Below are 19,177 nucleotides of genomic sequence, written 5' to 3'. Positions count from 1 at the left end.
AGTGTAAGTGACTGACAACCTCTGTCACCATTCACTTTCATTGTATGAGAAACAGCAGTTTCAACATGCTTCAAAATGTGTTCCACAGAAGAAAGTCATACGGGTTCTGAACTACATGAGTGTGAGTAAATGATGACAGAATTTTTATTTTTGTGTGAACTATCCCTTTAATGGTGACATTGAACATTGATTCTATTACAGTAAAAGAAACAAAGAGCTCCATAGTCTTCAGTGTTATAGAACATGGAAGTAATTTCTGAGCTACAGTTATCTGAACAGCTTTCATCCCTTCAGAGATGAGCTATGTCTTTGTCCCAAATCTTTTTAATTGTTTTCTACAATAGTTAAAATGAAACATACCTGAGCTGGGATAGTTTTAGCTCATTAATTTCAGGGAGGCAGAGAAGACAAATGGTAAAGAATGCTCACATCATCATTGCAATAGCTACCTTGTCCATTCAGCAAATCTGTGAAGAAATAATACACAAAAGTGCAGCAAACCCTTATGTACACTTTTTACATGTCATTGTTTTAATCATGATAACCAAGGATTTACTGTGTGTATTCCTTTGTAAAGTTTTGTCTTTCATACTATTAATGATTGCACATCTTCTTGATCACTTTGTGTTTTACTTTTTCAAGTTACATTGTAAACTGAACCTTCATGATTTTTCTCATCCTTAAGGAGAAGAAGAATTGCATTCCCCACTCAGACATGCAGCTGAGAAAAAAGAAGTTCACTGAAGATCCAAAGTGTCATCGATGGTGTTTACTGTGCTTAACCTACATAACTCTGTCAGTTATGTAATATGCTAAATAACACACCAATAAAGATTCAATCAAAGAGAATATCAAACCCTCTGTCAGTTGATTGTTTTAAGGATTTTTAGATATTTTTACAGGAAAACAATGCAAAAATGATTATCAAGAATATGATTTTTGCCCTAATATCAAAGGTCTTACTAGAAAAAAGAAATTATGATCCAACATGAATTTTTTTGATAAAAAAATATGATCGTGCCTGGTAACGTGCATGTAAAATGGCTAGAAATAGCATTTTAGCTTAGCGTAAAGCTGACAATTTACACAAGGTTTATTTCTATTTCTTCTGCTCCAAACTTACTTCAAACTTACTTCTCTGTCTGCTCGTATGAATGTAACACATCATAAGAAAGTGTTTCACCTCTGTTCAAATGCACTTTGGATCGCATCATTTATATGTATAAATGTTTTCCATCTGAAAGGACTAAATATTAAATGAAACAAATGACAATAAAATGCAAAGTAATCTCTTCAGTAATCAAAATACATTTTGAATGTAACTGTATTCTAATTACCAATGATTTAAATTGTAACTGTAGTGGAATACAGTTACTTATATTTTGTATTTTAAATACGTAATCCCGTTACATGTATTCTGTTAATCCCCAAACCTGCCCATGATCAAACTTTAGATAAGCCTAAATATTACATTTACCATAGATGTACATGCTGAATCGTAATGTTAACTTTAATTGAAAGCACATTTTTGCTAATGTGTGTGTGGGACATCAAACATGGATATGAGCTGAAATTAAATATGCAGGTGGCAGAGACCTCAACTTCATTTGCAGCAATTGTGACAGAGCAAAGAATATACTTGACTGATTTAGAAGAAACAGTTGAGCAGGCAGGAAGAGCTGCTAAATAAATATTCAGTTTGTCTCACTGAGGCAAAATAGCAAAAAACAATGTCCATAGAACACTATTCAGGTGACCAAAAGTAAATACCATAAATGTACGGGTCATTCTTTTTATATTAAATTTGTTACATATATATATATATATATATGTAAAGACAAACAAACAAACTAAAAAACTTTAAAGCTGAATGAGGAAGAATTGGACAGTCACTTAAAGCATATAAAACATGTTTTTAAATTGCTGCAACATGACCTTTCTCAAACAAGGTCTATCTGAGTAGACACTTTGTAGTGTTTAGCAGAAAGTTGCACAAAGAGAGACATCATTTTATTTACATTATAAACATTCCTTGGACAGCTGGAAATATAACTGTAATGACTTTCAAGTAGAATAGAACAGAACAGAAGTTGCTGTCTTTTTTAACTAGAAAGCCGGCCCAGGTGCATATTCAAGCTGAAGAACGTAACTAATGGCTTTAAAAAAAAAAAAAACACACACACACACACCCAAAAAACATGAAGCTTTATAATGTTAATATGACAAGGTTTATCAGCTGATGTGCTGATCTAATAGACAAATAAATCAAAGTGTCCGTCATTTTCTGGTTAAAAACCTAAGAATTTAATGAGGAAGTAGTTCATCTGCTCTGATAGTTTCATATAAGTTTTGCATTACGTTTTCCTATAAGCAACGCACATAGTAAGGGAATTTTACACCTGCTTTCTTTGAAAGAAGGTTATACAAATCTAAACATGATAAAGACTTGCCTTACTGCTTATACATTGTGTATTTTTCAAAGATAGCATTTTTTGTTTATGTCAGCATGTACTATTGGCCATATTTGTAAAGATCGTACTGATACAGGTGCCCATCAGGGTATAAAACCCTGTCACAGCCCTAGAGTTGCACTGGCTTTGGAAATCACAGGTAAGAGACCGTGTATGTTCCCCCTTGACAAATCTATTCAAAGTAAGTCTTTTATCAAATTATATCATGGTTTTATGTTTCAGCTGAGATGGGGAAGGACACATACAGTTTTAACATAGTATCCTCTTTATAAGTCTATATTATCATAGTAACACACATTTTAGGCCTTTCTTTCAAACTGCTACATTCTAAACTCTATTTAAAATATTTTTACAAGATTTAATTTCATGTATCTAGTCATCATAAGAAACAGAATATTGTGTTATCAGACATTATATGTTGATATATTGGTAAAAGTGCTGAACTGGAACTTGGTGCTGTAAACTAAACAGCCCCAAATCAAACTGATGTGTCCTGGTTCATTCTGCAGGTTTTTAGCAGAGATGATTGTGACCAAGATGACTTTTGGGCTTCTGGCCCTGCTGCTGGTCTGCTCCGTTAGAGCTGAGGAGATGGTAAGACACATACATACACAAATGCTCAGTAGGTTACAATAAATGAAATACATATGTAAAAACATTGCTTTATACAGTATGCATTTGTTTACTTCTCTGATTATAAATCAATGTAAAATTAATATAATAATAAAGAATGTAAAATGTTTGATTAGAGTTAATGTTTTAACATTTCTTTTCCATGACTGTGTTGTGTGTGGTGTTCTGGCATACCTCACATGCAGCCTGGTAAGTCAAATACTCCTGCACCTAAGACTATACATGATAAAATGTAAATGTACAATTAATTGTTTTTACACAATTAATTGATTGATGAAGTAATGGTATATTAATGAATGGATCGATGTGTTTTTATATTAGTTGCTGAGGACATTTCTGCTGAGCTGTCTATTTCTGAACTGTTGCATAGAGCCAATAGAGGCATCAGTACGTACACACCACATGCTCACCAATATACATCAATACATCACTGCTACACACAGACACAAGAATAGCATATAGTAAACATGATTATGTTTTACTTTTTTTAAAAAAAAAAAAAAAAACAATATCATGAAATTACCATGTTGCAATATTAATTTTACTAAGAAGTCCCAAATAAACATGCATTTCGAGGATGTATTAAGTGACACTTAACTGTGTTTTTATTTCTGTGTTAGTTCCTGAACCTGATGAGCCCGAACTGATGGATGACATTGCTGTGAATGAGAAAAATGCAGATCCCTGCACCTCCTATGGCTGCCTCTGGCCCAAGTACAGCGATGGCTATGTTTATGTACCTTACGTCATTGCCAACCACTACTGTACGTCACTAATATAATTATTATTGATCTTTTCATCCAGAACCAAAAATGATTAAAGGGCAGGACAGACTCTGCACTCTTAGAATAGTCAAAGAAACAAAGTAAACATTTCCATAACAACCTCTGCCCTTTGCCTTCTCAGCCTCTCGTGAGCTGGAGATCATCCAGCGTGGTCTGAACTCTTTTGCTTCAAGCTCCTGCATCCGCTTCTTTCGTCGCACCAATGAGAGAGACTACATCAGCATTGAGTCCCGCAGTGGGTACGTAACAAAACAAAAATCACAACCACAATTAGAAAAAAGCATCTCATTGAATTAGAATACAAGAGTCAGAATGAAGGTTTGCATCATGGGAATATAAGCAAGTCACAATCATCATGATCAGAACTAGAATCAGAGTTAGAAGCAGAATTCCAATCAGAATAAGAATTAGATTGAAATGTATAATACAGTTAAAACTAGATTTTCAGATGATCTGAGTGCCAGACATTTAAATTGTATTATTTGCCTTACAGATGTTACTCATACGTTGGTCGTCAGGGTAATGTCCAGACTGTGTCTCTGGCCCGTAATGGCTGCCTTTACCACAGCACTGTGCAGCATGAGTTGCTCCACGCTCTTGGCTTCAACCATGAGCAAACCCGCAGTGACCGTGACAACCACATCCGTGTAGTCTGGGAGAACATCAGAGATGGTACATATTTAATCACAGACTCATTTCCATTAAAAGGATACATTTATATCGTGTTGCAATTTCAGCTTAAGTTGTTTTAGTATGCAAAATTAGATCTCAAAGCCTGTTAGATTTCTCGATTGGACGACCAGTAAATATTCTGTTTCCTCATCAGACATGAAGTACAACTTCAACAAAATCAACACCCTTAACCAGGGAACTCCCTATGACTACAAGTCTGTGATGCAGTACGAGAGGTGAGTGAGCTCACACCGGTTTAAGGGGAGATAATGTTACTCCTTGTGTAAGGTCAACCAGATTGTATTCTAACTGCATCGATGTCCTTTGCTTTATCAGATATGCCTTCTCCAAGAATGGTCTCGCCACTATGGTTCCCATTCCCAACAGCAATGTTGAGTTAGGCAAGGCTTCTCAAATGAGTCAAAATGACATCATCAGACTCAACAAACTCTACAAGTGCTGTGAGTTACATGCACACATACATTTTTCTCTGTCTTTCTCTGTCCAGAAGCCCTGGACTTGCTTGCAGAAGTTTTTTTTTTTCTTTCATTCACTGTATTTTCAAAATGTTTAAATGTTATTATGATTGCATTGTTCACTCAGAAAACTGATGATTACACCAAAGTATTTCCTCATATGTAAATATAATATTACACCTTCATGCACACATTCAATGATTTTTATCATGATAACTGAAGATTTATCGATCCTTGGGCCTCATCCTACTTCTTGTTGTACCTTGATCACTTTAATGATTAGGAGGGGCACTGGTGATAGATCGTTGATGATTTTCTCATTCTTTAGGAGCAGCAAAAGTCCAATCAGCAACCAGACATGCAGCCCAGAAAAAAGTTCACGGAAGACCCAAAGCATCAAGTATGGTGTGCTTACTACTATGCTTAACCTACATCACTCTAACAGTTAATTATTAAGAAAAATAACATACCAATAAAGCTGCAATCAAAGAGTCATTTTGATATCTTTTAAATATAAAACCCTTTGCCAGTTGAATTGTGAGAACTTTGGCCTGCCTATGTAAATTTCTGCAGTGATAATAAAAAGAAATAAAGACCTAAAGGTTTTATCATTTCAAATGATGGTTTAAACAATACTGATTTTATTACAGAAATACTCATACTCTATAAATTTATCATTTTAAACAGAATGGAATATTTTATTGAGACAAATCAACTAGCTGATACCACAAAACAACACATAATTTACAGAAAAAAAACATCCAATGCTCTTACTTACTGATGTGAGTACTGTTGTTTTTCCACAAAAAAAAGAAGGATGATGTTATCATTAAGGTAAATGGCTTTTGTTAGTAAAAGGGATATTATAGAAGATTAAAAGGATGGAAAGTGATATTAAGGACAAATGAAAAAACCTTTACATTGATAACCAATTAAAACAATATTCCCAAGAAAAACATGTTTTGTTTGAAACACTTCGATTAGAGAATGGATAGAATTAAGAAACACCTGAAATATTTCAAGACAAATTACCCACTTTTCATTTTAGAATTTAGTGCATACTGTAGCACCTGGGAGCATGGCAAAAATGGCAAAATCTGCTTGAACCAAAATAATCTCAAATTCACTTCATGTTCACTTAAATCTTTAAAATGATAGTTCACCCAAAAATGAAAATTCTCTCACCATTTACTCATCTTCATGCCATACCAGATGTGTATGACTTTTTTTCTTCTGCAGAACACAAACTAAGATTTATAGAAGAATATGTCAGCTCTGTAGGTCCATACAATGCAAGTGAATGGTGACAAAAACTTTGAAGCTCCAAAAAGTAGATAAAGTCAGCATAAACATAATCCATCAGACTACAGTGGTTTAATCTATGTCTTCTGAAGTGATCCAGTTGGTTACTGTACATCTTGCCATTGCAGTCTCTAGGCACGATCATGATTTCAAGCTCGATTACACTTCCTAGTGCTTGACGCATGTGCAGAGTGCTAGATGGCACTATAGGAAGTGTATTCGAGCTTGAAGTCATGATTGCCAAGGAGACTGCTGTCAAGATGTGCAGTGAAAAATAAGTTGTATTTTGGTCTTTTCTCTCACAAAACCGATTGGATCACTTCAGAAGACATGGATTTAACCACCGGAGTCTTATGGATTACTTTTATGCTGCCTTTATGTGCTTTTTGGAGCACCATTCACTTACATGGAAAGGACCTACATAGCTGAGATATTCTTCTAAAAATTTTGTTTGTGTTCAGCAGAAGAGAGAAAGTCATACACATCTGGGATGGTATGAGGGTGATGATAAAGTTAATAATGAGAGAATGTTCAGTTTTGGGTGAACTATCCCTTTAACCCTGTGAAGGCCAAATTTTAAAATAAATGAGCAAAACAATGTTTTTTCCTTTCAGATGTTGTTGTAGGAGGCCTCTAATGCAGAAAAAAAGTTTTTAAAAAGTTTTTACATTTTAGTAATTTTTAATGACACATTGTAATATTACAACAGTGGTCAGGGAGGGCAGCAGAAATCCTGTATTTGTACTTGCATTGTCTGAACAAATATACAGAACAACTAAGTGTTCATTTGCACAGCTGATTGCTTATGTAGCCCCATAACTGTATATATCATGAATAATAATCACACAACAGTCATATTTTTTATGAATTGTTAATTATTAATAAAAAATATAGGAAAACAGGAAAAAATGTTTTTACAAAACTGAACTTAGACTTAGTCCCAAAGTTCAGGTATGGTAGTCCCAAAGTTCATGTTGTGGTTCCCCCTCAACTCTGAAGTCAAAGCTTCCTCTCCCACTCTTCTTCAAGCTCTTCTCATCTGCAAGGTTACAGTTGGGTAGGCGTACCTGTCTGGCTGTTCCCACGTAATGAATTCCACGACAAAGGAGCTGAACTACCAATGGGATGCAGTTGAAATATTTGTCTGCATAGATTTTGTAGTTCTGCCCTTCTGGAAGTGTGGAAGCAAGCTTCATCACAACATCCCCTGACAATCCAAGTTCAGATTTGGCTCGATGTCCATTGACACTAATTTGGTACACCTCAAAATCACAGACCATGCCAGAGATTCCACTTCTCACCCATAATTTGAACCCCCACGGGTGTGGCTTTCCTCGCAGATACTGCTTTATGCTGCTGAATTTCCCCACTGTTTCCCACCAATGAAAAAATGCTGCCCGACTCAACTATTGTTGTAAAATAGCAACACAAATATAATAAGCTCAAAATATTTTTTTTTAAACAAATTTCACAGTAGATAATATCTACATGTTGTACACATTGTAATAATCACTAAATAAAATATTTAAGGCATTTTACTTACTTGAATCTTGAGCTATTCAATCCAATAAAAACCGGTTATTTTGCTCCGAGAAAGTTCGCAGGTTGAGTGAGCTTTGGGTCAGATGTTCCGGCACCTTATACATTTTAATTGCCAATAGGATTCAGAGGTGGACCAACATGACCCACTGATTATTTAAATGTGGTCTGAAAAAAAATAAAAATTAAAGATGTTTTTTTTTTAGGATAGCTCAAGATAATTGTTGTAATATTACAACCATGGCCCTCACAGGGTAAGTGCGTAATTTCTGCGACACTATAGCATTAACACGCAGAATTGCAAAAATAATTCAAGAAAACAACAATTCATCTCGCTTTTTCATGTGGTTGGATGGTCATCTCCTTTGCAAAACACTACAATCAACAATCTTACTAAAGCTTATTCTGTAATTCAAGCTGATTCCTGGATTTCACTGAAAGTAAACAATTTATTGAAAAAAAAAAAGTTAGAAAATGGAAAATGTTATAAAAAAACACTGCTTTCCTATGAATGTATGCAAAGACTAGGGTTAAATGAATTCTACATTTATGGGCCTACAGTGTAGTGACTCTTTTTCACCTGACAAAGAAACTGCTGGAAAGCAGACCTGTTCAACACCTGCTAAACAATCTTAAAACACATTACACTGACCTTAGGTGATGGTTTCACAAGTGTTGTGTTTCTATGAAGCAATGCACAAACTGAGGGAATTTTGCACCTGTTGACTTTGAAACAAGGTTATACAAATCAATACATGATAAAGGCTTTCTTTAATCCTTATGTACTTAATGTTTGTTTGTTTTGAAGATTTATTTTATTTTATTTTTGTTGACGTCAGCATGTACTATTGCCCATATTGAAAAGACCGTGCTGATACAGGTGCACATCAGGGTATAAAACCCTGTCACGGCCCTAGAGTTGCACTGGCTTTGGAAATTGAAGGTAAGAGAACTGGAATGTTTCCCTTCTTGACAAATCTAATCAAAGTAATTATTTTATCAAACTGTAACATGGTTTCATGCTTCAGCTAAGCAGAAGATGAGAAAAAGAACATACATTTGATTATAATATCAATTAAATAGGTTGTGTCCCATTTTATCAGGTTTTTACATGCCCTCCTTATGAGTCTAGAGTAACACACTTTCTAGAAGTTATAGTGAATGACACTGATATTTTGTATGTTGCTAATTTTATTTTATATAATGTTAGACTACTACATTTTAAATGCTCTTTAACATGTTTTCATATAGTGTCCTTTATATAAAAAAAGTGAACCTTTTGCTATCAGACGTTATCAAATGTAGATATGCATTGTTAAAAGTGCTTTTCCAATCAAACTGCTGTGCGTTAATTCATTCTGCAGGTTTTTTGCAGTCATGTTTGGGAACAAGATGATTTTTGGCCTTCTGGTCCTGCTGCTGGTCTGCTCTGTTAGAGCTGAGATGGTATTATAAACATACACAAAATAAGTTTAGCGCTCAGTAGGTTGCAAGTGATAAATATAAAAACATTGTTTTATACATTATACATTTGTTTACTTCTCTAATTATAATAAGAATGTAATGTGATGGTTATGACTTCATCTATGGTTTTAATTTCTTTGCTCGTCTGGTTTGTGTGTGGTTTTTCTGCTGTACATCACATGCAGACTGGTAAGTTAAATACTCCAGAAGCTCAGACTATACATGATTTATGATGATGTAAATGTAAAGGGCTTTATGATTAACAGTTTATGTATGGTTAATTGATTGAAGAAGTAATGGTTCATTAGTGAATAAGTTGATGTGTTTTTTTAGCTGTTGAGGACATTTCTGCTGAGCTGTCTGTTTCTGAACTGTTGCATAGAGCCAATAGAGGCATCAGTACGTACACACCACATGCTCACCAATATATATCAATACATCACAGTTACACACAAACCCAAAAATAACATACAGTATGATTAGCATAATTATGTTTCATGTTATAATATTCTTTGTCTGTGATCATTCAGCATTACGAAACAACAACAAAAGAATACTATATACACATTTTCTTCACTAAAAGGTCCCAAATAAGCAGTGATTCATGGAAGCATTTATTCACAGTTAGTGAGAGTTAACTCTGTTTTTATTTCTGTGTTAGTTCCTGAACCTGATGAGCCCGAACTGATGGATGACATTGCTGTGAATGGGAGAAATGCAGATCCCTGCACCTCCTATGACTGCCTCTGGCCTATGGTTGGAGATGGCCATGTTTATATACCTTATGTCATTGCTGACCACTACTGTATGTCACTAATATGATTATTTATCTTTTCATTCAGAGCATTAAGAGAATGAAGAGTGGAAACCTATGCCAGAATTGGTGCAAAAGCATAAGTGTGCAAAAAGGTAAACATTTTTATAACAGCCTCTGTCCTTTGCCCTCTCTCAGCTTCCCGTGAGGTGGAGATCATCCAGCGTGGTCTGGACTCTTTCTCTTCAGTCTCCTGCATCCGCTTCTTCCCTCGCACCGATGAGAGAGACTACATCAGCATTGAGTCCCGCAGTGGGTACGTAACAAAACAAAAATCACAATCAGAAAAATATCATAAACCACAGAATTAGAATGTAGACTAGAGACAAGATTGTACTTATAATCAGATCAGATCATGATCAGAATAAGAATATGGCCACTTCCACACTAGAATGTTTTAAAAAAAGCTAACGTTTGCACCTCTTATCCACATTGAAAAGCATTTTTCTCCACCGAAAATAGAGACTTACGAAAATACTTTCTATAACCGCATACTTGGGAAATTATACTGTTGTTGCTGATGTTTTCAAGCCAATAAAGATTAGTGTGGATGCGGCCTAAGAGATAGAAGGAGCATTCTAATCAGAATGTTTGATTTAAAATTTATGATGGAAGGGAAGCTCGATCAAGATATTCAGATGAGGGTAATTAAATTGTAATGCAAAATGTATTATTGATTTTTTAGATCTTATTATTTGCCTTACAGATGTTACTCATACGTTGGTCGTCAGGGTTATGGGCAGATTGTGTCTCTGGCCCGTAATGGCTGCCTTTACCACAACATTGTGCAGCATGAGTTGCTCCACGCTCTTGGCTTCAACCATGAGCAAACCCGCAGTGACCGTGACGACCACATCCAAGTCATCTGGGAGAACATCATAGACGGTACATATTTAATAGCAGACCATTTTCAGTAAAGCAGAATGGATTTATTTAATGTAGTCAAGTCAGCTAATGTATGCTGTTTAACTCATTTCTTTATGAACACAATGCCCATTAGATTTCGGGGATCACCAATAATTGTTTTGTTTTTTTGCTCATCAGACAAAAAACACAACTTCAACAAAATCAACACCCTTAACCAGGGAACTCCTTATGACTACAACTCTGTGATGCAGTATGAGAGGTGAGTGAGCTCACACTGGCTTAAGAGGAGATAGTTTTAATGTATTTAAGGTGTATCAGATTGTATTCTAACTGCATTTACTGTATGTCCTATTAGATATGCTTTCTCCAAGAATGGTCTCGCCACTATGGTTCCCATTCCTGACAACAGTGTTGAGTTAGGCAAGGCTTCTCAAATGAGCCGGAATGACATGACCAGACTCTTCAAACTCTACAAGTGCAGTGAGTGACTCATTTTTCTCTTTGTCAGGACCGTATAAAACACTGTTCATATCAGTTACACAGTAGTGCTAACATACACATATTTTGCTCCTAAATCATCACCAACTGGACAAGTTCTTGAACAGAAAAGCTACTTATATACACTCACTGAGCACTTTATCAGGAACACTTGTAAACCTTCTTCTTCATGCAATTATCTAATCAGCCAATTGTGTGGCAGCAGTGCAGTGTATAAAATCATGCAGATATGGGTCAGGAGCTTCAGTTAATGGTCACATCAACCATCAGAATGGGGAAAAAATGTGATCTCAGTGATTTGGACCATGGCATGATTGTTGGTGCCAGACGGGATGCTTTGAGTATTTCTGTAACTGCTGATCTCCTGAGATTTTCACGCACAACAGTCCCTAGAATTTACTCAGAAAGATGCCAGAAACAAAAATCATCCAGCGAGGGGCAGTTCTGTGGACAGAAATGCCTTGTTGATAAGAGAGGTCAACGGAGAATGGCCAGACTGGTTTGAGCAGACAAAAAAGGCTACAGTAACTCAGATAACCACTCTGTACAATTGTAGTGAGCAGAATAGCATCTCAGAATGCACAACATGTCAAACCTTGAGGCAGATGAGCTACAACAGCTGAAGATCTGGTCGGACACTTTATTAGGACCATAGTGTTCCTAATAAAGTGTTAAGTGAATGTATATCCAGACAGTAAATTGAAAAGTTGTGGTGTACTGAGATATCAGGCTATGATGTTTCATCACAGAGTTTTTAACATTTATTCACCATTTTGAAACCATTTTCTTATGTTTACAGAGCACATTGTTGCCACTGATGTCTAATCTTCTCTAGATTGGTTTGCCATTTTCCAGTGAGAACTTCCTAGTTTCATCTGACACCATTTTCAAGCTCTCAACAATAAAATCATAAACGTGCAAATGGATTTATTACTCTTCTGCCCCTTTTTTCAGCTTAAGTGACAAGAGTGATCTTGCAACTACTATACTGTATAATAAAAAGGGTTGCTACAAAAAAAGAAAGAGAAATATACACTGAAGTTCACTATTGTGTTTTGCGATATGCAGTATACACTGTTAAAAAGGAATTGTTAAAAAATCAAGGCAACATGATGCAGAACATTTTTGCCATTCTTTCAACAAATGTCTTAATAATTGTCCTCAGTAAAATGGTTTGTTTAGTTAGTTTGAATTTGTTTGTTCACTAAATGCAAAATACTTTGTTCAACTACAGATTTCTTGTTCAGTAAATTAGCAATACAAGGACTTTTATTCTGTCACAATATCATTCTTACAAATGGTTTTATATTTCTCTTGTATGAAGTTACCTACAGTCTCTGCCTCAGTCAATAGGCAAGACAATTCAAGCAATAATGTGGTACATACACATTTAGACCTCAACCCTTAACCCCGGAAGCAATGTTTTATAGTTAAAAAGTACTTAAATGTTGATCTTTTTCACACCAAAATCGATTGTTTCGCTTTAGACGACATTAATTTAACCAGTGGAGTCCTATGGATGACGTTTATGCTGACTGTCTGTTTTTTTGGTGCTTCAAATATTGTATCACCATCCAATTGGATTTAAGGACCTAACTGAGCTAAGATATTTTTTCCATTTTTCTTCAAATGTGTTCTGCTGAAGAAAGAAATTTACACACATCTGGGATGGCATGAGGGTGAGTAAATAATGAGAGAATTTTCATTTTTGTGTGAACTAGCCCTTTAAAGTAAAAAGATGAGTCCTGAACAACACCACACAACAGTTAAACAAGCAAAATTATTTCAAAATTCACTGAATTCAAGGATGATGTTATCATTAAGGTAAATGGCTTTTGTTAGTAAAAGGGATATTATAGAAGATTAAAAGGATGGAAAGTGATATTAAGGACAAATGAAAAAACCTTTACATTGATAACCAATTAAAACAATATTCCCAAGAAAAACATGTTTTGTTTGAAACATTTCGATTAGAGAATGGATAGAATTAAGAAACACCTGAAATATTTCAAGATGAATTACCCACTTTTCATTTTAGAATTTAGTGCATACTGTAGCACCTGGGAGCATGGCAAAAATGGCAAAATCTGCTTGAACCAAAATAATCTCAAATTCACTTCATGTTCACTTAAATCTTTAAAATGATAGTTCACCCAAAAATGAAAATTCTCTCACCATTTACTCATCTTCATGCCATACCAGATGTGTATGACTTTTTTTCTTCTGCAGAACACAAACTAAGATTTATAGAAGAATATGTCAGCTCTGTAGGTCCATACAATGCAAGTGAATGGTGACAAAAACTTTGAAGCTCCAAAAAGTAGATAAAGTCAGCATAAACATAATCCATCAGACTACAGTGGTTTAATCTATGTCTTCTGAAGTGATCCAGTTGGTTACTGTACATCTTGCCATTGCAGTCTCTAGGCACGATCATGATTTCAAGCTCGGTTACACTTCCTAGTGCTTGACGCATGTGCAGAGTGCTAGATGGCACTATAGGAAGTGTATTCGAGCTTGAAGTCATGATTGCCAAGGAGACTGCTGTCAAGATGTGCAGTGGAAAATGAGTTGTATTTTGGTCTTTTCTCTCACAAAACCGATTGGATCACTTCAGAAGACATGGATTTAACCACCGGAGTCTTATGGATTATTTTTATGCTGCCTTTATGTGCTTTTTGGAGCACCATTCACTTACATGGAAAGGACCTACATAGCTGAGATATTCTTCTAAAAATTTTGTTTGTGTTCAGCAGAAGAGAGAAAGTCATACACATCTGGGATGGTATGAGGGTGATGATAAAGTTAATAATGAGAGAATTTTCAGTTTTGGGTGAACTATCCCTTTAAGTGCATAATTTCTGTGACACTATAGCGTTAACAAGCAGAATTGCAAAAATAATTCAAGAAAACAACAATTCATCTCGCTTTTTCATGTGGCTGGATGGTCATCTCCTTTGCAAAACACTACAATCAACAATCTTACTAAAGCTTATTCTGTAATTCAAGCTGATTCCTGGATTTTACTGAAAGTAAACAATTTGTTGAAAAAAAAAAAGTTAGAAAATGGAAAATGTTATAAAAAAACACTGCTTTCCTATGAATGTATGCAAAGACTAGGGTTAAATGAATTCTACATTTATGGGCCTACAGTGTAGTGACTCTTTTTCACCTGACAAAGAAACTGCTGGAAAGCAGACCTGTTCAACACCTGCTAAACAATCCTAAAACACATTACACTGACCTTAGGTGATGGTTTCACAAGTGTTGTGTTTCTATGAAGCAATGCACAAACTGAGGGAATTTTGCACCTGTTGACTTTGAAACAAGGTTATACAAATCAATACATGATAAAGGCTTTCTTTAATCCTTATGTACTTAATGTTTGTTTGTTTTGAAGATTTATTTTATTTTATTTTTGTTGACGTCAGCATGTACTATTGCCCATATTGAAAAGACCGTGCTGATACAGGTGCACATCAGGGTATAAAACCCTGTCACGGCTCTAGAGTTGCACTGGCTTTGGAAATTGAAGGTAAGAGAACTGGAATGTTTCCCTTCTTGACAAATCTAATCAAAGTAATTATTTTATCAAACTGTAACATGGTTTCATGCTTCAGCTAAGCAGAAGATGAGAAAAAGAACATACATTTGATTATAATATCAATTAAATAGGTTGTGTCCCATTTTATCAGGTTTTTACATGCCCTCCTTATGAGTCTAGAGTAACACACTTTCTAGAAGTTATAGTGAATGACACTGATATTTTGTATGTTGCTAATTTTATTTTATATAATGTTAGACTACTACATTTTAAATGCTCTTTAACATGTTTTCATATAGTGTCCTTTATATAAAAAAAGTGAACCTTTTGCTATCAGACGTTATCAAATGTAGATATGCATTGTTAAAAGTGCTTTTCCAATCAAACTGCTGTGCGTTAATTCATTCTGCAGGTTTTTTGCAGTCATGTTTGGGAACAAGATGATTTTTGGCCTTCTGGTCCTGCTGCTGGTCTGCTCTGTTAGAGCTGAGATGGTATTATAAACATACACAAAATAAGTTTAGTGCTCAGTAGGTTGCAAGTGATAAATATAAAAACATTGTTTTATACATTATACATTTGTTTACTTCTCTAATTATAATAAGAATGTAATGTGATGGTTATGACTTCATCTATGGTTTTAATTTCTTTGCTCGTCTGGTTTGTGTGTGGTTTTTCTGCCGTACATCACATGCAGACTGGTAAGTTAAATACTCCAGAAGCTCAGACTATACATGATTTATGATGATGTAAATGTAAAGGGCTTTATGATTAACAGTTTATGTATGGTTAATTGATTGAAGAAGTAATGGTTCATTAGTGAATAAGTTGATGTGTTTTTTTAGCTGTTGAGGACATTTCTGCTGAGCTGTCTGTTTCTGAACTGTTGCATAGAGCCAATAGAGGCATCAGTACGTACACACCACATGCTCACCAATATATATCAATACATCACAGTTACACACAAACCCAAAAATAACATACAGTATGATTAGCATAATTATGTTTCATGTTATAATATTCTTTGTCTGTGATCATTCAGCATTACGAAACAACAACAAAAGAATACTATATACACATTTTCTTCACTAAAAGGTCCCAAATAAGCAGTGATTCATGGAAGCATTTATTCACAGTTAGTGAGAGTTAACTCTGTTTTTATTTCTGTGTTAGTTCCTGAACCTGATGAGCCCGAACTGATGGATGACATTGCTGTGAATGGGAGAAATGCAGATCCCTGCACCTCCTATGACTGCCTCTGGCCTGTGTCTGCAGATGGCCATGTTTATATACCTTATGTCATTGCTGACCACTACTGTATGTCACTAATATGATTATTTATCTTTTCATTCAGAGCATTAAGAGAATGAAGAGTGGAAACCTATGCCAGAATTGGTGCAAAAGCATAAGTGTGCAAAAAGGTAAACATTTTTATAACAGCCTCTGTCCTTTGCCCTCTCTCAGCTTCCCGTGAGGTGGAGATCATCCAGCGTGGTCTGGACTCTTTCTCTTCAGTCTCCTGCATCCGCTTCTTCCGTCGCAACGTTGAGAGAGACTACATCAGCATTGAGTCCCGCAGTGGGTACGTAACAAAACAAAAATCACAATCAGAAAAATATCATAAACCACAGAATTAGAATGTAGACTAGAGACAAGATTTTACTTATATTCAGATCAGATCATGATCAGAATAAGAATATGGCCACTTCCACACTAGTATGTTTAAAAAAAAAGCTAACGTTTGCACCTCTTATCCACATTGAAAAGCATTTTTCTCCACCGAAAATAGAGACTTACGAAAATACTTTCTATAACCGCATACTTGGGAAATTATACTGTTGTTGCTGATGTTTTCAAGCCAATAAAGATTAGTGTGGATGCGGCCTAAGAGATAGAAGGAGCATTCTAATCAGAATGTTTGATTTAAAATTTATGATGGAAGGGAAGCTAGATCAAGATATTCAGATGAGGGTAATTAAATTGTAATGCAAAATGTATTATTGATTTTTTAGATCTTATTATTTACCTTACAGATGTTACTCATACGTTGGTCGTCAGGGTTATGGGCAGATTGTGTCTCTGGCCCGTAATGGCTGCCTTTACCACAACATTGTGCAGCATGAGTTGCTCCACGCTCTTGGCTTCAACCATGAGCAAACCCGCAGTGACCGTGACGACCACATCCAAGTCATCTGGGAGAACATCATAGACGGTACATATTTAATAGCAGACCATTTTCAGTAAAGCAGAATGGATTTATTTAATGTAGTCAAGTCAGCTAATGTATGCTGTTTAACTCAGTTCTTTATGAACACAATGCCCATTAGATTTCGGGGATCACCAATAATTGTTTTGTTTTTTTGCTCATCAGACAAAAAACACAACTTCAACAAAATCAACACCCTTAACCAGGGAACTCCTTATGACTACAACTCTGTGATGCAGTATGAGAGGTGAGTGAGCTCACACTGGCTTAAGAGGAGATAGTTTTAATGTATTTAAGGTGTATCAGATTGTATTCTAACTGCATTTACTGTATGTCCTATTAGATATGCTTTCTCCAAGAATGGTCTCGCCACTATGGTTCCCATTCCTGACAACACTGTTGAGTTAGGCAAGGCTTCTCAAATGAGCCAGAATGATATGACCAGACTCTTCAAACTCTACAAGTGCAGTGAGTGACTCATTTTTCTCTTTGTCAGGACCGTATAAAACACTGTTCATATCAGTTACACAGTAGTGCTAACATACACATATTTTGCTCCTAAATCATCACCAACTGGACAAGTTCTTGAACAGAAAAGCTACTTATATACACTCACTGAGCACTTTATCAGGAACACTTGTAAACCTTCTTCTTCATGCAATTATCTAATCAGCCAATTGTGTGGCAGCAGTGCAGTGTATAAAATCATGCAGATATGGGTCAGGAGCTTCAGTTAATGGTCACATCAACCATCAGAATGGGGAAAAAATGTGATCTCAGTGATTTGGACCGTGGCATGATTGTTGGTGCCAGACGGGCTGGTTTGAGTATTTCTGTAACTGCTGATCTCCTGAGATTTTCACGCACAACAGTCTCTAGAATTTACTCAGAAAGATGCTAGAAACAAAAAACATCCAGTGAGGGGCAGTTCTGTGGACAGAAATGCCTTGTTGATAAGAGAGGTCAACGGAGAATGGCCAGACTGGTTCGAGCAGACAGAAAGGCTACAGTAACTCAGATAACCACTCTGTACAATTGTAGTGAGCAGAATAGCATCTCAGAATGCACAACATGTCAAACCTTGAGGCAGATGAGCTACAACAGCTGAAGATCTGGTCGGACACTTTATTAGGACCATAGTGTTCCTAATAAAGTGTTAAGTGAATGTTTATCCAGACAGTAAATTGAAAAGTTGTGGTGTACTGAGATATCAGGCTATGATGTTTCATCACAGAGTTTTTAACATTTATTCACCATTTTGAAACCATTTTCTTATGTTTACAGAGCACATTGTTGCCACTGATGTCTAATCTTCTCTAGATTGGTTTGCCATTTTCCAGTGAGAACTTCCTAGTTTCATCTGACACCATTTTCAAGCTCTCAACAATAAAATCATAAACGTGCAAATGGATTTATTACTCTTCTGCCCCTTTTTTCAGCTTAAGTGACAAGAGTGATCTTGCAACTACTATACTGTATAATAAAAAGGGTTGCTACAAAAAAAGAAAGAGAAATATACACTGAAGTTCACTATTGTGTTTTGCGATATGCAGTATACACTGTTAAAAAGGAATTGTTAAAAAATCAAGGCAACATGATGCAGAACATTTTTGCCATTCTTTCAACAAATGTCTTAATAATTGTCCTCAGTAAAATGGTTTGTTTAGTTAGTTTGAATTTGTTTGTTCACTAAATGCAAAATACTTTGTTCAACTACAGATTTCTTGTTCAGTAAATTAGCAATACAAGGACTTTTATTCTGTCACAATATCATTCTTACAAATGGTTTTATATTTCTCTTGTATGAAGTTACCTACAGTCTCTGCCTCAGTCAATAGGCAAGACAATTCAAGCAATAATGTGGTACATACACATTTAGACCTCAACCCTTAACCCCGGAAGCAAT

The 19,177-nt window shown here is 35.6% G+C and overlaps 2 protein-coding genes across 6 annotated transcripts; both read left to right on the top strand.

The window, feature by feature from the left end:
* The first annotated feature begins 2,603 nt into the window (after nt 1-2,603).
* On the top strand, nt 2,604-5,638 carry LOC127454959 (low choriolytic enzyme-like). Its single transcript, XM_051722496.1, has 9 exons — nt 2,604-2,622; nt 2,981-3,093; nt 3,426-3,491; nt 3,725-3,868; nt 4,011-4,128; nt 4,383-4,561; nt 4,716-4,797; nt 4,898-5,022; nt 5,366-5,638. Coding segments are annotated over exons 2-9 (816 nt in total). The 5' UTR covers nt 2,604-2,622; nt 2,981-2,993; the 3' UTR covers nt 5,368-5,638.
* Nucleotides 5,639-9,506: 3,868 nt separating this feature from the next.
* On the top strand, nt 9,507-18,682 carry LOC127454930 (high choriolytic enzyme 1-like). 5 transcript variants are annotated; one of them, XM_051722471.1, is made up of 9 exons: nt 15,034-15,056; nt 15,478-15,766; nt 15,911-15,976; nt 16,239-16,382; nt 16,530-16,647; nt 17,099-17,277; nt 17,437-17,518; nt 17,615-17,739; nt 18,556-18,682. In XM_051722471.1, the coding sequence occupies exons 2-9, from the start codon at nt 15,682-15,684 to the stop codon at nt 18,579-18,581; spliced, it is 825 nt and encodes a 274-aa protein (XP_051578431.1). In that variant the 5' UTR covers nt 15,034-15,056; nt 15,478-15,681; the 3' UTR covers nt 18,582-18,682. The 5 variants fall into 5 exon arrangements, with proteins under 5 accessions (XP_051578441.1, XP_051578448.1, XP_051578445.1 ...); XM_051722481.1 differs by lacking the exons at nt 15,034-15,056; nt 15,478-15,766 and adding an exon at nt 9,507-9,531; XM_051722488.1 differs by lacking the exons at nt 15,034-15,056; nt 15,478-15,766; nt 15,911-15,976 and adding an exon at nt 9,566-9,741.
* The last annotated feature ends 495 nt before the right edge of the window (nt 18,683-19,177 follow it).

This window comes from Myxocyprinus asiaticus, chromosome 2 (genome assembly GCF_019703515.2).
Source record: "Myxocyprinus asiaticus isolate MX2 ecotype Aquarium Trade chromosome 2, UBuf_Myxa_2, whole genome shotgun sequence".
In the NCBI taxonomy this organism is placed as follows: Eukaryota; Metazoa; Chordata; class Actinopteri; order Cypriniformes; family Catostomidae; genus Myxocyprinus; species Myxocyprinus asiaticus.
Note: the sequence above shows the minus strand (reverse complement) of the source record. Positions and strands in the feature narration are given on the sequence as shown.

What these genes read in the sequence shown, in the direction of transcription:
- LOC127454930 (XM_051722471.1), top strand. Translation starts at nt 15,682, where the DNA reads ATGGTTATGACTTCATCTATGGTTTTAATTTCTTTGCTCGTCTGGTTT. An exon ending in CGTACATCACATGCAGACTG is followed by an intron (nt 15,767 to 15,910) that starts GTAAGTTAAATA and finishes GTGTTTTTTTAG; the next exon opens with CTGTTGAGGACATTTCTGCT. An exon ending in CTTCAAACTCTACAAGTGCA is followed by an intron (nt 17,740 to 18,555) that starts GTGAGTGACTCA and finishes TTATGTTTACAG; the next exon opens with AGCACATTGTTGCCACTGAT.
- LOC127454959 (XM_051722496.1), top strand. Translation starts at nt 2,994, where the DNA reads ATGATTGTGACCAAGATGACTTTTGGGCTTCTGGCCCTGCTGCTGGTC. An exon ending in CGTCATTGCCAACCACTACT is followed by an intron (nt 3,869 to 4,010) that starts GTACGTCACTAA and finishes TTGCCTTCTCAG; the next exon opens with CCTCTCGTGAGCTGGAGATC. An exon ending in CTGGGAGAACATCAGAGATG is followed by an intron (nt 4,562 to 4,715) that starts GTACATATTTAA and finishes TTTCCTCATCAG; the next exon opens with ACATGAAGTACAACTTCAAC.